Raw genomic sequence first — 20,870 nt, forward strand, 5'->3', positions numbered from 1 at the left:
ATTGGTTGAAGAAAATTATGATGAATAAGAAAGTTAAATTTCAGGACAAAAGAATGGACAGTTACAGGTTATGAACTGATACACAAAACGAAGCCGGATTCAAAACTTAGAGTTTTCTATTTAAATTATTATATACAAATTTTGCAAACAATTGAATGTTATACAGTGCATTCAGAAAGTATTCAGACCCCTTGACTTTTTCCACATTTTGTTACGTTACAGCTTTATTCTAAAATGGATTAAATTGTTTTATTTGTCTAATCAATCTACACACAATACCCCATAATGACAAAGCAAAAACAGGTTTTTAGAAATGTTGGCAAATAAAAAAACGTAAAAAAACTGAAATATCACATTTACATAAGTATTCAGACCCTTTGCTCAGTACTTTTTTGAAGCACCTTCGGCAGCGATTACAGCCTCGATTCTTCTTGGGTATGACGATACAAGCTTGGCACACCTGTATTTGGGGAGTTTCTCCCATTCTTCTCTGTAGATCCTCTCAAGCTCTGTCAGGATGGAGGGGGAGTGTCACTGCACAGCTATTTTCAGGTCTCTCCAGAGATGTTCGATCGGGTTCAAGTCCGGGCTCTAGCTGGGCCACTCAAGGACATTCAGAGACTTGTCCCGAAGCCACTCCTGCGTTGCCTTGGCTGTGTGCTTAGGGTTGTTGTCCTGTTGGAAGGTGAACCTTCACCCCAGTCTGAGGTCCTGAGCGCTCCGGAGCAGGTTATCATCAAGGATCTCTCTGTACTTTGCTCTGTTCACCTTTCCCCCGATCCTGACTAGTCTCCCAGTCCCTGCCGCTGAAAAACATCCCCACAGCATGATGCTTCACCGTAGGGATGGTATTGGCCAGGTGATGAGCGGTGCCTGGTTTCCTCCAGACGTGACGCTTGGCATTCAGGCCAAAGAGTTCAATCTTAGTTTCATCAGACCAGGGAATCTTGTTTCTCATGGTCTGAGAGTCTTTTAGGTGTCTTTTGGCAAACTCCAAGCGGGCTGTCATGTGCCTTTTACTGAGGAGTGGCTTCCGTCTGGCCACTTTACCATAAAGGCCTGATTGGTGGAGTGCTGCAGAGCTGGTCGTCCTTCTGGAAGGTTCTCCCATCTCCACAGAGGAACTCTCGAGCTCTGTTAGCGTGACCCTCTGGTTCTTGGTCACCTCCCTGACTAAGGCCCTTCTCCCCCGATTGTTCAGTTTAGCTGGACAGCCAGCTCTAGGAAGAGTTTTGGTGGTTCCAAACTTCTTCCATTTAAGAACGATGGAGGCCACTGTGTTCTTGGGGACCTTCAATGCTGCAGAAATGTTTTGGTACCCTTCCCCAGATATGTGCCTCGACACAATCCTGTCTCAGAGCTCTACGGACAATTCCTTCGACCTCACGGCTTGGTTTTTGCTCTGGCATACACTGTCAATTGTGGGACCTTATATAGACACATCATGTCCAATCAATTGAATTAACCACAGGTGGACTCCAAACAAGTTGTAGAAACATCTCAAGGATGATCAATGGAAACAGGATGCACCTGAGCTCAATTTCGAGTCTCATAGCAAAGGGTCTGAATACTTATGTAAATAAGTTATTTCTGTTTTTACTTTTAATAAATTTGCAAACATTTCAAAAAACCTGTTTTTGCTTTGTCATTATGGGGTATTGTGTGTAGATTGATGAGGAAAACAATTAATTTAATCAATTTTAGAATAAGGCTGTAATGTAACAAAATTTTTGAAAAAGTGAAGGGGTCTGAATATTTTCCGAATGCACTGTATATGGGGCATACAACCATCCCAGCTCTGCAGATTTTGCTGCAAAGAGACAGAATCATTAGATCACTTGTTTTGGTACTGCCCATATGTAGCTTGTTTTTGGTTGCAGGTTCAGGAATGGCTGAAGAATTACAACATGTACCTGGAGCTAACACTGAAAATAGCACTGCTGGGTGATTTGAAAAGCCATAGTCAATCGATCAATAATATAATAATCCTCTAGCAAAACATTTTTATTTTTAATTTACAATCTGTAGAAACTATGAATAAAAGGCTCGGGACTTTTGTGAAACATCACATCACAGTTGAAAAATACAGGTATATGGCTAACAGACATCGAAACTGAATGGTGTTCAGAGATAGATGGGAGGGGTTGAGGGGAGCTGAAGGGTGTGACTAAAAATAACAAAAATAACAAAGAAACAAGATAACTAATATAAAATATACTGTGGCCGTAAAATGTATATAGTATGTATAAGCTGGAAGTAAGTATTGGTGTCCATTAGTTTATTCCAATTAGGGGAGGGGTGTGGTAGGGTTAGGAGAAAATAACAAAGGAAAATATATTTAAAATATATATTTACCAACAAATACAGTTGAAGTCAGAAGTTTACATTCACTTAAGTTGGAGTCATTAAAACTCGTTTTTCAACCACTCCACAAATTTCTTGTTAACAAACTATAGTTTTGGCAAGTCGGTTAGGACATCTACTTTGTGCATGACACAAGTAATTTTTCCAACAATTGTTTACAGACAGATTATTTCACAATTCCAGTGGGTCAGAAGTTTACATACCTAACTTGACTGTGCCTTTAAACAGCTTGGAAAATTCCAAAAAATGATGTCATGGATTTAGAAGCTTCTGATAGGCTAATTGACATCATTTGAGTCAATTGGAGATGTACCTGTGGATGTATTTCAAGGCCTACCTTCAAACTCAGTGCCTCTTTGCTTGACATCATGGGAAAATCACAAGGAATTATGTGGAAATATTGAAGCAACATCTCAAGACATCAGTCAGGAAGTTAAAGCTTGGTCGCAAATGGGTCTTCCAAATGGACAATGACCCCAAGCATACTTCCAAAGTTGTGGTAAAATGGCTTAAGGACAACAAAGTCAAGGTATTGGAGTGGCCATCACAAAGCCCTGACCTCAATCCTATAGAAAATGTGTGGGCAGAACTGAAAAAGTGTGTGCGAGCAAGGAGGCCTACAAACCTGATTCAGTTACACCAGCTCTGTCAGGAGGAATGGGCCAAAATTCACCCAATTTATTGTGGGAAGCTTGTGGAAGGCTACCCGAAACGTTTGACCCAAGTTAAACAATTTAAAGGCAATGCTACCAAATACTAATTGAGTGTATGTAAACTTCTGACCCACTGGGAATGTGATGAAAGAAATACAAGCTGAAATAAATCATTCTCTCTACTATTATTCTGACATTTCACATTCTTAAAATAAAGTGGTGATCCTAACTGACCTAAGACAGGGAATTATTACAAGGATTAAATTTCAGGAATTGTGAAAAACTGAGTTTAAATGTATTTGGCTAAGGTGTATGTAAACTTCCGACTTCAACTGTATATGGGGGATTGGAAATTATGCATTTGTATTTACTCCACCTGGAGTGTGTTGTTTGAACAGGTATAAAGCCAAGGTTTGCGATTTACTACCACCTGCAGTTATATATTTGTATTTGTAATTGTATTTTTTAAGGATACTGCTTTAAAGAAAATTTCTGCAGCATTAGTAAAGATGTGATCAATGCATGTTGATTATTTCATTCCTGTGCTGTTTGTAACTACCTTGGTAGGTTGACTGGCACTAGTTACAGTTTTAAGCTTTTTCTTGAGTGGGCAGCTTGATGAAAGCCAGTCAATATTTAAATCACCCAGAAAATATACCTCCCTGTTTATATCACATACATTATCAAGCATTTCACACATGTTATCCAGATACTGACTGTTAGCACTTAGTGGTCAATAGCAGCTTCCCACCAGAATGGGCTTTATGTGAGGCAGATGAACCTGTAGCCATATTACTTCAACCGTTTTTAACATGAGATCCTCTCTAAGCTGTACAGGAATGTGGTTCTGAAAATAAACGGCAACACCTCCACCTTTGGCATTTCTGTATTTTCTTATAACCATGTATTGCTACCACTGTATCATAAAAGGTATTATCTAAGTGAGTTTCAGAGATTGTCAGAATACGAATGTCATCTGTTACTAGCAAATTATTGATTTCTTGAACCTTGTTTCTTAAACTACATATGTTAACGTGGGCTATTTTTAGCACTTTTCTGGGATGTTTGATTGTTTTCATTGCTTTACTGGGAAGCTTAGCAGAGGTAGACATGCTGAGGTTATTTTTATTAGTGCAGGGTGAGCTGCACACAGTGGACTTCCTGCTTGGGCACCGCCTCAGTGCTAACAGTATAACTCTGGTTCATAGGCACATGATTACTGTATACAACAGCTGTAGGATCAGCAGAGGCATTCAGGCCAGTTAGAGGGACATAAATTAGCTTACTTAAATGGTGTCTTCCAACGCCCCTGGGATAATGTACATTTGCTGAAGCATTATGACAACTCAGCGACAATGGTAGGGATTAAATGAGCTGGGCTTGGGTCATTGATAAGTTATTGGAATGTTTGCTCATGAGTATAATTCATTGGCTGATCCCTCCTGATGACCTGGATGGAATTATGTGATCCTTCCTTAAACCATAAATTCTACCCAGTTGACTACTTCAAAATGTTGAAAGTCCTCAATGGCACTGCCCATGCTAAAACTGGCTTTTGGGCACTAGAGTCCTCTATCTGTCTTTATGGCCTGTGCATCCCTACTTCCTGGTCTTCTGTGTGCCTATAGGCTACACGTGACCAGTGACCCATGAACCATACCTACTATAATATAATAATAATATGCCATTTAGCAGACGCTTTTATCCAAAGCGACTTACAGTCATGTGTGCATACATTTTTTTTGTGTATGGGTGGTCCCGGGGATCGAACCCACTACCTTGGCGTTACAAGCGCCGTGCTCTACCAGCTGAGCTACAGAGGACCACAGACCGAAGACAGATAAACTATAGACAACACAACATCCACATCAGTAGGCCAGAATGGCTCCTAAATATTCGGCCAATTGTTCACTGTTACATATGCTTATTAAATATCAATAAGGGATAAGGCTGTTTGCTTTTTAATTTCCAACCCACTAGCTTGATTGATTCCAGTTTGATTCAGAAGTTATGTTGGGGGCTCTGCATTGGCAGAGACAAACCACTAGGTGGTATCCAAATCAAATGATCTAAAGCCAGAGGCACTGTCTGGCACTGAATCAAATGATGTACATTTCACAAACCTGTTTCTTCTTTTTCCTTTATATCATGTATCAAGATGGGTCAGTCAAGAGATTAATGGTTGGTAAGGGGTTGGACTGGGTTTGGGGTCGAGTATAAATGAGAGAAAAATGATTCCCTTGGTCTTCCCACCACCTTAATGAAGTCATGAGAGATGCTGCTGCTGTGTCGGAAGTTTTGAAACCTCCACTGATAGGTTACACATCCCTCACCACAGCCAAGCTGGTTGTTATAGTGACCAGGTGGAATCACAACCACAGTGTGCTGGCTATCAGCCAACATGTAGGTTGAGTGAATTTATTCAGGAGGCAGAATACTGTGTGTGGGCTATTCACCTTTACAGTGGAACTGAACACTGTTTCATACCCTGAGAGTATAACAAAACCGTGCAGTAAAGAGAGCAAACATTTCATACAAGAGTTTTTATTCTAACCATTTCCTGCATGTTCATAAACTAAAACAGATTTTTGAAAGAAAAATGTCTAAAACTGTAAAATAACATGTACAGTAGCCTTAATTCACTTGCATTAAGTATTGAGATTAAGATATAGGTGAGTTAATATGTTGAATTCAAGCGCAACCTTATCCTGGTGGGGTGAGACATGGTTAAATTGCCATGCCATTTGCTGATGGATGGCCAGTGTAATATCTGTCTGACAGCCTACATTAGATTAGCATGAGAAGATATTAGATAATCTGGCCCCATCTGCTCCCACTTGGTTTTTGACAGAATAGTAGGGGAATTAATATTTTGGGATTACTTACTTAACATGCAATGCTAATTTTAATCTGTTCATGGATCTGTCAGTAGATGTTTCTATTCATTATTTGTTAATAATATTTCTCAATGTTATCATATAATTTAAAGTTAAACATCTTTTGGCACTATTTAATGACTACCACCAATTAAGACTATAGGGCAGGGGATGGTCAGGAGCCGGAACAAAGGTATAAATAATTTGTAGACTGCAAATTGGCCGCAAGAATCCCAAACAGATATAGTATTTGACAAACACAGAATCATTTCAAACCTTTATTACATTGGGATAAGATCCCATATGCCTCTATTTATGCGTGGGAATACTTGATTTTCTAAATTAAAATCAATTTGAGCTGATTACCTGGTGATTTTACAGTCTTGTATGTCCCCACACCAAAAAAAAAAAAAAGGTAAGCTCAGCAAAATTGGGGTGTGTGTGTGCACGCAAGTGGTGGGGGGGGAGAGAGAGAGAGAGAGAGAGAGATGCGTTTAACACTTGCTGCTATAGTAGAAGGGCGGTACAGGTGCAGTGCCTATTTGCACGCATCAGCCAGTCAAGGCGGATATAAATAGTAGGCTAACGGTTAATTAGTTAGGTAAGGAATTCGAGAGGGGCCTGGCTGTGATCATTTGATACACGGACAGGTAACTCAAGCGTTGCAGATTGTCGGTGCATCCAGTCCATATATAAGTCCTCATCCGCTGTCATCAGTCACCACAAAGCCTTACATCCTCTGCTTTGGACACCGGCGAGGCGAGACCATCGAAGCGGTGAGTAGGATAAAACACTATTTGAGTTTTTAGTGTGACGTGTGCGTGTGCGTGCTGTTACTTTGCTGACAGAGTGATGCTCAGGTAGTCAGCCTAGTGCGGCTCAGGTGATACGCTGCGGAGGAAGTTGCAGGTTCATTTACCTGGCAGACACTCTTTTAGGTAATTTTTCTCGGATTTGGGTTTTTAACGGAATTGGGCTTGAAGGTTTTCGATAAGTAGCCTAGACTATTCCTAATCCATTTGGCAGACGTCATTATGCATCTGCATGCAGAAGTGTTGTTGCGTGTTCATCGATAGCCTTTTTGACAGATAATTTCAAATCGCCTACATCAGAGGAATCGGATCCAGCAGCCAGATTACGCCAAAAACAGAACAGGGACATCAACATAATTTCACTAAATTGACATCAGCAGATTATCAGAGCAAGGAGAGGAAAGAGGTTGACAGAGAAAACGAACTAAAGCAGTACTTTTAGAAGTCATCACATGGGAGGGAGAGAAAGGGACATATAAGTAGGTTTTAAGGGTTGTGTTGTTCAATTCATGGCAGTGTTGTTGGTTGTGGTTACTTAAAATTGATTAATTTGAGAAATATTCGGAATAATTTACTACGTTCCTCAATCCTACAGGATTAATATGTCACTCACTTCTATCCTTTCTGCGGAGGATATCGAGAATGCCGTCAAGGAGTTCCAAGGTAGGTCTTACTTCAGGAGGCAGGACTACCTGAGAAAAAGAGAGAGAGAGAGAGAGAGAGAGAGAGAGAGAGAGAGAGAGAGAGATAATGAAAATTAGAGGAAAACAGAGAGATGAGAGAGATGGTCAGATTGTAACAGACTGTTATCATGTACTGTAAGAGTTATTGTTAGTCAGACTGCTTCCTACTCAGTACTATGCTGACAGTAGCCCACAGACTATTGCAGTAGAATTTAGCATCCTGAGGATGGGTTTAGTCCACGTGCTGGGGTGAAGAGGACTGTACCAGTTTAGGAAGAGTGTCTGTGTGCCAGCCTATAAAGGGAGAAATGTCCAGTCTGGACTGCAGCCAAGCTACCTTCTAAGCTCCTCAGCGAGTCAACCTTGCCTGAACTCTAACATGTGTGTGTATGTGTGTGTGTGTGTGTGTGTGTGTGTGTGTGTGTGTGTGTGTGTGTGTGTGTGTGTGTTTGTGCACGCTCACATGCTGCATGTCCACTGTCTGTGTGTGCATGCATTGGTGGTGCATTTATGGGTGCATGGGTTCCAGTGGTGGCTGGTGGCACTTTAAAAGGGGAGGATGGGTCATAGGAATGGCTGGAATGGAATGGTATCAAACACATCAAACACCTGGTTTCCATGGTTTCCATGTGTTTGATACCATTCCATTCACTCCATTCCATCCATTATTATGAGCCGTCCTCCCCTCACCAGCCTCCTCTGACATGTTCTCCCTTAATCCCTTCAGCCCCAGACTCCTTCAGCTTCAAGAAATTTTTCCAGCTGTGTGGCCTGACCTCCAAGTCTCCCAAAGAAGTCAAAGATGTCTTCCAGATCCTTGACGACGACAACAGTGGCTACATCGAGGAGTCAGAGCTCAAGTATGACATTTGGAGTGATCCTTTAGAAGGGGGGACACTTGCGACCAATTTCCTGTGTAATGATAACATAGGAATGCAAATTACATAGTCATTTTACTGACGCCTTTATTCAAAGTGACTTATCATTAACACGTACAGTACATTCAGTTGGCTGTATGTGGCCTTGGTGGGATTCAAAACTACAACTGTGCCAATTAGCAGATGCTTTTATCCAAAACAGCTCACAGTACAGTGAGTACATACCGTACATTTTTACTAAGCATACATGATCCCTGCGGGAATTGAACCCATGACCTTGGCATTGCCAGCAGCACACTCTTACAGATGAAACACACAGGACCACCAACCATGCCGGTGGCAACCTGCTGAGCCATCAGAACCACAGAGAACATTTCTAAATGTATGCGGAGTGACAGGAGACAATACTATTTAATACAATTACCTATTTTTTTGTTGCAAGTGCAACAAATGCCAATGAGATCAAATTGTCCAATCCAACTCCCCTGTCATTTTAATGGAAGGCTACCATTAATCCGTTTTCTTAATATAATCCATGGGTTAAAAAAAGTATAATTGTTATATTTACATTATATAATGTGCTGACTAGATTATATAAATGTGCCAGCGAGCAGAATTTAGGACACCAACTGTATGACCCAAGTACAATTTGGTTCATGGACAGATGCAGTATAACAGAGATTTTACTCAATTCACAGTCCCTCACCTTCTATGACAATGCATATAGAGACTGTGCAGCAAAAAAACACTCGTTACAAAGCTAGCGAGAGGCTGAACATTGTTACAAAGCTGGAGAGAGACCAGGCTGAACATTGTTACAAAGCTGGAGAGAGACCAGGCTGAACATTGTTACAAAGCTGGAGAGAGACCAGGCTGAACATTGTTACAAAGCTGGCGAGAGACCAGGCTGAACATTGTTACAAAGCTGGAGAGAGATCAGGCTGAACATTGTTACAAAGCTGGCGAGAGGCTGAACATTGTTACAAAGCTGGCGAGAGACCAGGCTGAACATTGTTACAAAGCTGGAGAGAGACCAGGCTGAACATTGTTACAAAGCTGGCGAGAGGCTGAACATTGTTACAAAGCTGGCGAGAGACCAGGCTGAACATTGTTACAAAGCTGGAGAGAGACCAGGCTGAACATTGTTACAAAGCTGGCGAGAGACCAGGCTGAACATTGTTACAAAGCTGGTGAGAGACCAGGCTGAACATTGTTACAAAGCTGGCGAGAGACCAGGCTGAACATTGTTACAAAGCTGGCGAGAGGCTGAACATTGTTACAAAGCTGCAGAGAGACCAGGCTGAACATTGTGCCAGAGAGTTGATCATTTGTATGTTTCGGCTATATAACCTAGCTATACTACTTTCAATCCTTGTTTAACTGGAACCAAAGTGCCTTTATGACACAAGGGCTGTGCTGGAAAACAAATTGTGTGTGTGTGCGCACGGGACAGACGCGTGGTACAGTATGTGTAAGGCTCACAAAATGATTGAATGTGTGTGTGTATTCTGATTGTGTGTGTGTCTGTGTGTGTGTGTACTCCCCTAGGTTCTTCCTGCAACGGTTTGTTCCCGGGGCGCGGACGCTGACGGACGCTGAGTGCAAAGGCTTCCTGTCTGCAGCTGATGATGACAACGACGGCAAGATCGGAGTAGAAGGTGAGTTGCTCTCTGTAATCACCTGCAGGCTGGGGCATTATCAGGAGCCACTTGGTAAGGCTGTTAGTATTTCCTTGTATCAAATAGTTTAAAGTTCTTTCCTGACTATTGCAAATCCTGTTCCAGTATGGCAGAATACTATAGAATCTAAGCCAAGCATGCCGATGGTTGGGTCTCTCTTCATATTTATGGCATTGTATGGCCATGTGTATTTTGTCGTATGAGATTAACGTTATGCTCTTTAGAGTTGTAATCCGCCCTGACAACTGTCAACACAGATGTATGGCTTTGAAGGGCCAGCCCAGAGTAGAGAGAAGAGAATGGATAGAGTGTAGGCTTTACAGACAGCAGATGTTTCAGGTCATGAGGAAGGCATTGGGACAACCCTGGTAGAGTATAGAGTAGCATGTGTGCAAGGTTTTGAGGGTGACAGGAACAGATTGTGGAGCTTAATCAGATGCTCTTAATGGCAATGCCAGTTGGTCTCCTTGCCAAACAGAGATCCATAAGTCACAGCCTCCAGCAGACCTTGGTTCGAAATAGTATTCGAAACCTTTCATATACTTTTAGCGTTTCATTGAGCCTACCTGGAGTGCCAGATGGGCGACATTTGCACTTTTGGGTCTATTCCATTGATTCCAATACACCAGACAAGCTCAATCAAGCACAGCTAAAGAAATCGAAATATTTCAAATACTATTTTAACCCTGGTCTGGACCTCCAGATGCTATAATAATGGTTAACAGCCAGCTTTTAGCACTATCTAGGGCTGGGCTGCATAAACTGGCCAGGCTGGGATTGCATAACCAGATGAAGGATTCAGACAACCCCTAAAATTATTCTCTGGTTACAAACCAACGATTTGGTTCAGGGTCATTTGGGTCAGCTTTTTGCCATTTCCCACTACTGAAGGAATAACAAACAAAAAGGTTTTGTAAGTGTTTGGGTATTTGTATTACGTAAGGTTTGTTGTTATGCTTTATCCAACATCTTTTGGATATGGGGGCGAATTGATTCTGTGAAAAAATACTTATGTATGTGCATGGTGGTATGCATAATAAAAGTAAGGCATGTGATACAGTGCATTCGGAAAGTATTCAGACCCCTTCACTTTTTCCACATTTTGTTACGTTACAGGCTTATTCTAAAATGGATAAGATATTTTTTTCCCTCATCAATCTACACACAATACCCCATAATGACAAAGCAAAAACAGTTTTTTTTAAATGTTCGCAAATATATTACAAAATAAATACTTTATTACATAAGTATTCGGACAACATCGGGAGACTTCTGGGAACGCTTGTGAAACAGACCAAGCAGACCAGGCTGGGGTTTGGGGTTTGAGAAGTCAATAGGAAGGTTTCCATTGACCAAAATCATTGCGACACGTGAAATGGAAACGGCAGATATAGGAGATATTTTCTAAAGATCGACAACATTTTTATCCCGTTCGACAGGGGTGGATTTGTATTTTGTCTAACTTTCTTTATTGCAACAAATGATGATGGAAACCGTGTTTTTTAAATAAATTATGTTAGATTATGATTGCTGAATACTTTTAAAGGTACATGGGGCACATGATGTCATCACGTAACTATGAAGCTCCACTCCACATTTAATTCTAAATGCCTACTGCTTGCAAAATCTTTTCAACTATAAAAATCATGTTTCTTTGCAGGACAAGGATTGTCCTGACTTTCAAGAATGCCTGAATTGCTTCGCCTTGCTTTTCTGGTTGGCTGGCAAGTTTCACCATCCAATTATTTCAGATCTACAGGAGTGCAAGTTTCACCATGGCACGGACCATGGTGAATATGGCAAATATTAGTAAATTCTTGCATTCTGTCCATGCTGGCTTTCGAGGGCTACCTGAGACATGAAACAGATAGGTGGGAGGGCATACAGACTTCACCAATTTATTAATGCGCAATTTCCCTGATGGGTAATGGAAACACAAACACTTCGACCACTAAATGTTTATTCAACACTATTTTTTTTTTTAGGTGTGACATCATTATGTCCAGCTGTTTTTTATTGACACAAGATTATTAAATTGAAATGCACCCTAGCAGGCAATTGTTTCATCTATTTTCTATGCAAACTTCCTACATTTCGACAAAAAAAATCACTGTACAAGTTAATGCAAACCACAGGGGGTTGGTGGCACCTTAATTGGGGAGAACGGGCTCGTAATAGGTGGAATGGTATCAAATACATCAAACACATGGTTTGCAGGTGTTTCATACCATTCCATTTGCTCTATTCCATCCATTATTATGAGCCGAAGTGACAAATTCTTCCTTAGTTGTTAATTTTCCTCGAAATCTAAAGGCACAACATAAATTTGAGACAATGTCTTAAGTATACTGAACAAAAATATAAACACAATATGTAAAGTGTTGGTTCCATGTTTCATGAGCTGAAATAAAAGATCCCCACATTTTTTTGAGATGCACAAAAAACGTATTTATCTAAAATGTTCTGCACAAATTTGTTTACATCCCTGTTAATGAAAATGTTTCCTTTACCAAGATAATCCATCCACCTGACAGGTGTGGCATATCAAGAAAATGATTAAACAGTTTGATCATTACACAGGTGCACCTTGTGCTAGGGACAATAAAAGGCCACTCTAAAATGTGCAGTTTTGTCACACAACACAATGCCACAGATGTCTCATGTTTTGAAGGAGCATGCAATTGGCATGCTGAATGCAGGAATGTCCACCAGATCTGTTGCCAGAGAATTGAATGTTCATTTCTCTACCATGAGCCACCTCCAACGTTGTTTTAGAGAATTTGGCAGTACGTCCAACCGCGTAACCACGCCAGCCCAGGACCTCCACATCTGGCTGCTTCACCTGCGGATCTTCTGCAACCAGCCACCCGGACAGCTGATGAAACTGTTGGTTTGCACAACCGAAGAATTTCTGCACAAACTGTCAGAAACCGTCACAGGGAAGCTCATCTGCAGTCTCGTCGTCCTCACCAGAGTCTTCACCTGACTGCAGTTTGGCATCGTAATTGACTTCAGTGTACCAAATGCTCACCTTTGATGGCCACTGGCATGCTGGAGAGGTGTGCTCTTCACGGATTAATCCTGGTTTCAACTGTACCGGGCAGATGGCAGACAGTGTGTATGGCGTTGTGTGGCGAGCGGTTTGCTGATGTCAACATTGTGAATAGAGTGCCCCATTGTGGCGGTGGGGTTATGGTATGGGCAGTCATATCTACGGACAACAAACACAATTGCATTTTATCGATGGCAATTTGAATGCACAGAGATACCATGACAAGATCCTGAGGTCCATTGTCGTTCCATTCATTCGCCGCCATCACCTCATATTTAATTATGATAATGCACGGCCCCATGTCGCATGGATTTGTACACAATTCCTGGAAGCTGAAAATGTCCCAGTTCTTCCATGGCCTGCATACTCACCAGACATGTCACCCATTGAGCATGTTTGGGATGCTCTGGATCGACGTGTATGACAGCGTGTTCCAGTTCCCGCCAATATCCAGCAACTTCGCACAGCCATTGAAGAGGAGTGGGACAATGTTCCACAGGCCACAATCAACAGCCTGATCAACTCTATGCGAAGGAGATGTGTCGCGCTGCATGAGGCAAATGGTGGTCACACCAGATACTGACTGGTTTTCTGATCCATGCCCCTACTTTTTTTTTTTAAGGTATCTGTGACCAACAGATGCATATCTGTATTCCCATTCATGTGAAATCCATAGTTTAGGGCCTAATGAATTTATTTCAATTGACTGATTTCCTTATATGAACTGTAACTCAGTAAAATCTTTGAAATTGTTGCATGTTGGGTTTATATTTTTGTTCAGTGTAGTTGAACATGTTATTACTCCAACCTTGTCAAAGTGACAAACTGATATGTTTTCCTTTTCATCAAAAACTACTTTATATCGAAGGAGTACCTTTGATTTGACGGCCTGCACATGTGCAGTTCTGCGTGAGATGACGTGTTTCTGCGCATGAGCTTAGCTAGCCAACGTAGCCATGACATCGCCTAAAAGTGTGATTGGGGGATTTCTATTGGAGAAGCAGTTTCTGCCTATCTTCATACTGTACTGTCTTTGATAAGAAAGTTCATGTCCATTCTAGTATTCCAATTCCTAATTCTATGGGCTGTCTATTGAAGTGATTACATAAATAACCAATGTTTCCTGAGTACTGCTCTGATCTAATCTGAGACTGTTCTTGTTCTAATCCAGAATTAGAACTAATCTCAGAATGTTTTTCTCATTCTAATTCTATGGTTTCTCTCTCGCCACAGAATTCCTGATCATGGTCCAGTCCTGAGAGATCCATGGGCGCAGAGAGAGCAGCAGGTGTTCATTCTCCTCTCCTTCCTCCAGCTTCCAGCCTCCAGTCTACTTCCTCAAGCCTACAGCAGCTTCCATTCCTGGGAATTTGATTTTCTCTGTCCTGCTTGAATTGTACCCTTCAAATTTAGTTTTTTTTCAGAGCCCCTCTCTATTCAATAAAATTATTAATCCGTGAAACCATTTTTGTTTGCCTTTTTATGAAGTTCTAGAAGGTTGTATAGCTGTGTCGCCCCATGTTTCCTTCCAATGCGCACGACATTGTCTATCAAAGAGATTAATAAACACGTTGTAACCTATTGTGGCAAATTGCATTGCGTTTTTTCTTTCAAACACAACTGCTGAACATTTACATCTGTTAAATTACTGTATCTTAACCATACAACAGATGCCATATAAGGAAGTGCTGTATGTTACAATGAACTGAATGTACACTTAACCCTCGAGAGAGTGCTATTGTCCTGGAATGGATTTAACGTAGCATTTGAGCTAATACTCACTGGAAATCAATTTAATTTACATTTTACATTTTACATTTTAGTCATTTAGCAGACGCTATTATCCAGAGCGACTTACAGTTAGTGAGTGCATACATTTTCATTAATGCACTATTACTTTATGTTACGTAGTGTTACGTAGTGTTGCCTAAAATGTAAAGATAGTGGAGAGCTGCTATGTTAGTTGTAACATTGTGTGACACCGTTCTGTCCATCCAAATCACAATATGAATACACTACAGCTTGTATGACCCAGCGGTCTGTCTTAGTCGTGTAAAGCTCACAGGTCATCACGTTTACAGTGGTTAGCATCATCGCTAGCCCATCAACAACCCACATATACATTGACCTACTGCACATGAAACAGAAAAGAAGATACCATTGAGGTGCCAATTCAGACAACTGTGTCGAAGGAGTAAGGGAAAACCTTGTCTGCTGTTTCTGGCAATCAAGTGTGAAGGGAGCTGTTCTGTTGTATTTTCCTCAGTGCTTAAGTAGCTAGTAAATGTGAGACGTGACCTTACCTGACACCACTCTATCGCTCAGGCTATATCGGGTAACACTTGTGTCCACTACACCACATTAAGTGTGTGTGTGTGTGTGTGTGTGTGTGTGTGTGTGTGTGTTTGTGTGTTAAATACCTGAATAGAAGAGGGCACAATAACCAACCACCATAGGAAATTCTCTCTGTCGAAATATAGAGAATCTTTTTTTATTTTTGTGACATCTGTCATGGGGTCATAAAGGTTAACGATCAACACTCAGCATAAGATTATTCCATTACATTTACAAGATTTGTTTTGATATATTTGTTTTAATATTTGATAATTAGGTGATGAATAATATATGAATAGTTGACTGAAAATAACATTGTTTATTCTTCAGTTTACTCAGAACAATGGGAAATCGTATTTTGTGGTTGATAGAAATTCCAATAATTCCAAAATGGATGTTGCTCATTGTTTATCCAGGAATAGGTCTGAAATAAGAGTGGTTTGCCAGCACTGTGATAAGATATTGTGTAAAATAATGAATTTGAAAAATGTATTCAAGTTAACTACCAATATGCCAACATTCCATTCAAACAATGCAGTCAATCCAAAGCCATACACTGGCTCAAATCAGTTGATGATAAGACTTAGACAAGTTTTTAAATGCAACAAGTACTGATATTGTATAATAAAATAGTACTCAAAGTTTTCCAAGAAAACACAAATTGAGACATTTATGGTCTGTTTACACATAGTTTAGATGATATTTATACAGAAAATTGGTATAAAACCTATATAAACTGTATTTATAATTATATGACAATATTTTAGGTTGACAATAATTCTATTACACAATTTCTGATATCACATTCCTTACTTTTATTTTCCTGCATAAGTAAAATCAGGATTATGCCTCTACTGCCATTCATTTCAATTAGACTGGTTAGGATTTCTCCCTGACCAATATGGCTGCCATTTTCACCCCATCCTGGAACTTTGAGAGTTAATGACATAGTACCCACTAGTAATTTAATAGGATCTCTATGGCCAGTTCTCACATTACATTATTACTGATAATTTATCCAAATTGAGTATCAACATCATACAATAATGATATGATTGAATTTGACAGTTGTCAATTGCCTGTCACTTGTTTAATTGTTCCATCAACCATTTTTAATAAGCAAAGACCAATCCATGATCATTAAGACCAATTCATGTTCTTAATGTTCTCCTTCAACATTGTATTAGAATATAGGCCTGATTTATGCACAGTCTGGAAAGGCAAGGGCATCACAGGAACTTTTAGTGTGGAGCCATCATTTTTAGTACAATAAATCCCACCGAGCAGTTTCTACTGTAACACAGGTGATTATGTGAAAATCAGGAAGTTTATGCGGGTTTTCTACTTTATTTCTTACTAATGTTCACAACAAACAAGATGATCTGCATGTGCCGAGTTCATACAGTAAAAGGTAAGTCGCTTCGTTGTGTTATATTGTCAAATTCATCTGTGATTCGAAAATAGTTTTCCCAGATGGCTGCGAAAACAACTCCAGTGTAGCGGATTGTTGACACTGCTGCAGTGCAACCAGCATACAAATTGACCACCTAAGGTCGGCGAACTGCTTGCTATATCTAACAATTTAGCTTTTTAACGGTATAAACTTAGCTAGTTCGATTGCTTTGTACCACATTTGTCTTGTCAGATGGCAAAAGATTCCCCGTTGTTGTGCCCACCTGGCTAGGCCGATGGGGACTCCCTAGCCCTTTATCATGACTCTCAGTTCCATTACACATAAATCATTGGATGAACGCTTCTTCTGTACAAGGAGTTTGTTAAGAACCCCGACGCTCAATCTGAACATTAACACACAAGCATTTTAGGGACAGATCGAAATGTACTGAGGGGGAGGGGCAGTGGTGTAAAGTACTTAAGTCGTTTTTGGGGGTATCTGTACTTTACAATTTATAGTTTTGACCACTTTTACTTCACTACATTCCTGATGGAAAATAATGTACTTTTTACTCCATACATTTTCCCTGACACCCAAAAGTACTCGTTACATTTTGAATGCTTAGCAGGACAGGAAAATGGTCAAATTCACACACTTATCAAGAGAACATCTCTGGTCATCCCTACTGCATCTGATCTGGCGGACTCACTAAACATGAATGCTTCGTTTGAAAATGATGTCTGAGTTTTGTAGAGTGCCCCTGGCCAAAAAATGTAAACAAGAAAATTGTTCCTTCTGGTTTGCTTAATATAAGGAATTTGAATAGATTTATACTTTTACTTTGATATTTAAGTATATTTTAGCAATTACATTTACTTTTGATACTTAAGTATATTTAAAACCAAATACTTTTAGACATTTACTCAAGTAGTATTTTACTGAGTGACTTTTACTAGAGTAATTTTCTTTGAAGGTATCTTTCTATGAATATTGGGTACTTTTTCCACCACTGGGGACGCGCTGGTCCAACTCAAGGTGTCAATAAAAAAAATGCACCCCCCCTCCCCAAAGTAACAATTATTTTCACATGACCCTCCCCTTGTACTGTAAAATAAATTGAACACCCTCCCCCACATAGAATTAACTAAAAATAATGATTACGACCACAAATAACAATAACTGTAGTGACCCTGTGTTTATAAATGTGGATATCGACTTCAACATGCTTTTCTGGCACAGTCGATGACGGGCCAGAAGGTTGACTGTTCACCGACCACCACAGACGAGCTCACTCTCCCTGCCTGTTTCATTACACTACGATCAGAGCCGGCTGCAGACAATGATCAGCTAGGGGGAAATCTGATTTTCAATATTTTGATGCCATATTTATAATTATATAAAATATATGCAACACATTTTCCACCAACAGGTTTCTGTGCCAATGCACCACACAACCAATAAACAAAGCATACCGACTTTAGGCACTTCAATATCATGGTTTGCGTTTGAGGCTGGTAACTCTAATGAACTTATTCTCTGCAGCAGAGGTAACTCTGGGTCTTCAATTTTTGTGGCGGTCCTCATGAGAGCCAGTTTCATCATAGCGCTTGATGGTTTTTGCGACTGCCCTTGAAGAAAAGTTCAAAGTTCTTGAAATGTTCCGTATTGACTGACCTTCATGTCTTAAAGTAATGATGGACTGTCATTTCTCTTTGCTTATTTGAGCTGTTCTTGCCATAATATGGACTTGGTCTTTTACCAAATAGGGCTATCTTCTGTGGCTTGCAAAAGTATTTACCCCCCTTGGCATTTTTCCTATTTTGTTGCCTTACAACCTGGAATTAAAATTGATTTGGGGGGTTTGTATCATTTGATTTACACAACATGCCTACCACTTTGAAGATGCAAAATATTTTTTCTTGTGAAACAAACAAGCCAGCCATTATTCCTTCAATTCTGACCAGTTTCCCAGTCCCTGCCGATGAAAAACATCCCCACAGCATGATGGAGAGCTCCTTGGTCTTCATGGTGCCGCTTGCTTGGTGGTGCCGCTTGCTTAGTGGTGTTGCAGACTCTGTGGCCTTTCAGAACAGGTGTATATATATACTGAGATCATGTGACAGATCATGTGACATTTAGATTGCACACAGGTGGACTTTATTTAACTAATTATTTACATTTACATTTACGTCATTTAGCAGACTCTCTTATCCAGAGCGACTTACAGTTAGCGCATACATTATTTTATCGAACCCACAACCCTGGCGTTGCAAACGCCATGCTCTACCAACTGAGCTACATCCCCTGCCGGCCATTCCCTCCCCTACCCTGGACGACGCTGGGCCAATTGTGCGCCGCCCCCATGGGTCTCCCGGTCGCGGCCGGCTACGACAGAGCCTGGATTCGAACCAGGATCTCTAGTGGCACAGCTAGCACTGCGATGCAGTGCCTTAGACCACTGCGCCACTCGGGAGATTATGTGACTTCTGAAGGTAATTGGTTGCACCAGATGTTATTTAGGGGCTTAATAGCAAAGGGGGTGAATACATATGCACACACCACTTTTACGTTATTTATTTTTTAGAATTTTTTTAAACAAGTTATTTTTTTCATTCCACTTCACCAATTTTGACTATTTTGTGTATGTCCATTACATGAAGTCCAAATAAAAATCAATTTAAATTACAGGTTGTAATGCAACAAAATAGGAATATCGTCAAGGGGGATGAATACTTTTGCAAGTTAATTTGTGGAATTTCTTTCCTTCTTAATGTGTTTGAGCCAATCAGTTGTGTTGTGACAAGGTAGGGGGGGCTACCTTGTCACAACACAACTGATTGGCTCAAACGCATTAGGAAGGAAATAAATTCCACAAATTAACTTTTAAATAGGCACACCTGTTAATTGAAATGCATTCCAGGTGACTACCTCATGAAGCTGGTTGAGAGAATGCCAAGAGTCTGCAAAGCTGTCATCAAGGCAAAAGGGTGGCTATTTGAAGAATCTCAAAGATAAAATATATTGTTATTTGTTTAACACTTTTTTGGTTACTACATTATTCCATATGTGTTATTTCATAGTTTTGAAGTCTTCACTATTATTCTACAATGTAATTTTTTTTTGCAAATAAAGAAAAACCCTTGAATGAGTAGGTGTGTCCAAACTTTTGACTGGTAGTGTATGTATGTACAGTGGGGAGAACAAGTATTTGATACACTGCCGATTTTGCAGGTTTTCCTACTTACAAAGCATGTAGAGGTCTGTAATTTTTTATCATAGGTACACTTCAACTGTGAGAGACGGAATCTAAAACAAAAATCCAGAAAATCACATTGTATGATTTTTAAGTAATTAATTTGCATTTTATTGCATGACATAAGTATTTGATACATCAGAAAAGCAGAACTTAATATTTGGTACAGAAACCTTTGTTTGCAATTACAGAGATCATACGTTTCCTGTAGGTCTTGACCAGGTTTGCACACACTGCAGCGGGGATTTTGGCCCACTCCTCCATACAGACCTTCTCCAGATCCTTCAGGTTTCGGGGCTGTCGCTGGGCAATACGGACTTTCAGCTCCCTCCAAAGATGTTCTATTGGGTTCAGGTCTGGAGACTGGCTAGGCCACTCCAGGATCTTGAGATGCTTCTTACGGAGCCACTCCTTAGTTGCCCTGGCTGTGTGTTTCGGGTCGTTGTCATGCTGGAAGAGCCAGCCACGACCCATCTTCAATGCTCTTACTGAGGGAAGGAGGTTGTTGGCCAAGATCTCGCGATACATGGCCCCATCCATCCTCCCCTCAATACGGTGCAGTCGTCCTGTCCCCTTTGCAGAAAAACATCCCCAAAGAATGATGTTTCCACCTCCATGCTTCACGGTTGGGATGGTGTTCTTGGGGTTGTACTCATCCTTCTTCTTCCTCCAAACACGGCGAGTGGAGTTTAGACCAAAAAGCTCTATTTTTGTCTCATCAGACCACATGACCTTCTCCCATTCCTCCTCTGGATCATCCAGATGGTCATTGGCAAACTTCAGACGGGCCTGGACATGCGCTGGCTTGAGCAGGGGGACCTTGCGTGCGCTGCAGGATTTTAATCCATGACGGCGTAGTGTGTTACTAATGCTTTTCTTTGAGACTGTGGTCC

The 20,870-nt window shown here is 40.6% G+C and overlaps 1 protein-coding gene across 3 annotated transcripts; it reads left to right on the forward strand.

Annotated features, from left to right (window-relative positions):
* The first annotated feature begins 6,379 nt into the window (after positions 1-6,379).
* On the forward strand, positions 6,380-14,583 carry LOC121577179 (parvalbumin, thymic CPV3). 3 transcript variants are annotated; one of them, XM_041890949.2, is made up of 5 exons: positions 6,380-6,669; positions 7,301-7,368; positions 8,116-8,248; positions 9,815-9,924; positions 14,231-14,583. In XM_041890949.2, exons 2-5 carry the CDS (start codon positions 7,308-7,310, stop codon positions 14,254-14,256), a joined length of 330 nt encoding a protein of 109 aa, XP_041746883.1. In that variant the 5' UTR covers positions 6,380-6,669; positions 7,301-7,307; the 3' UTR covers positions 14,257-14,583. The 3 variants fall into 3 exon arrangements, with proteins under 3 accessions (XP_041746883.1, XP_041746888.1, XP_041746893.1); XM_041890954.2 differs by lacking the exon at positions 6,380-6,669 and adding an exon at positions 6,690-6,831; XM_041890959.2 differs by lacking the exon at positions 6,380-6,669 and adding an exon at positions 6,841-7,184.
* Positions 14,584-20,870: the final 6,287 nt, after the last annotated feature.

Source organism: Coregonus clupeaformis, chromosome 1 (genome assembly GCF_020615455.1).
Source record: "Coregonus clupeaformis isolate EN_2021a chromosome 1, ASM2061545v1, whole genome shotgun sequence".
NCBI lineage: Eukaryota > Metazoa > Chordata > Actinopteri > Salmoniformes > Salmonidae > Coregonus > Coregonus clupeaformis.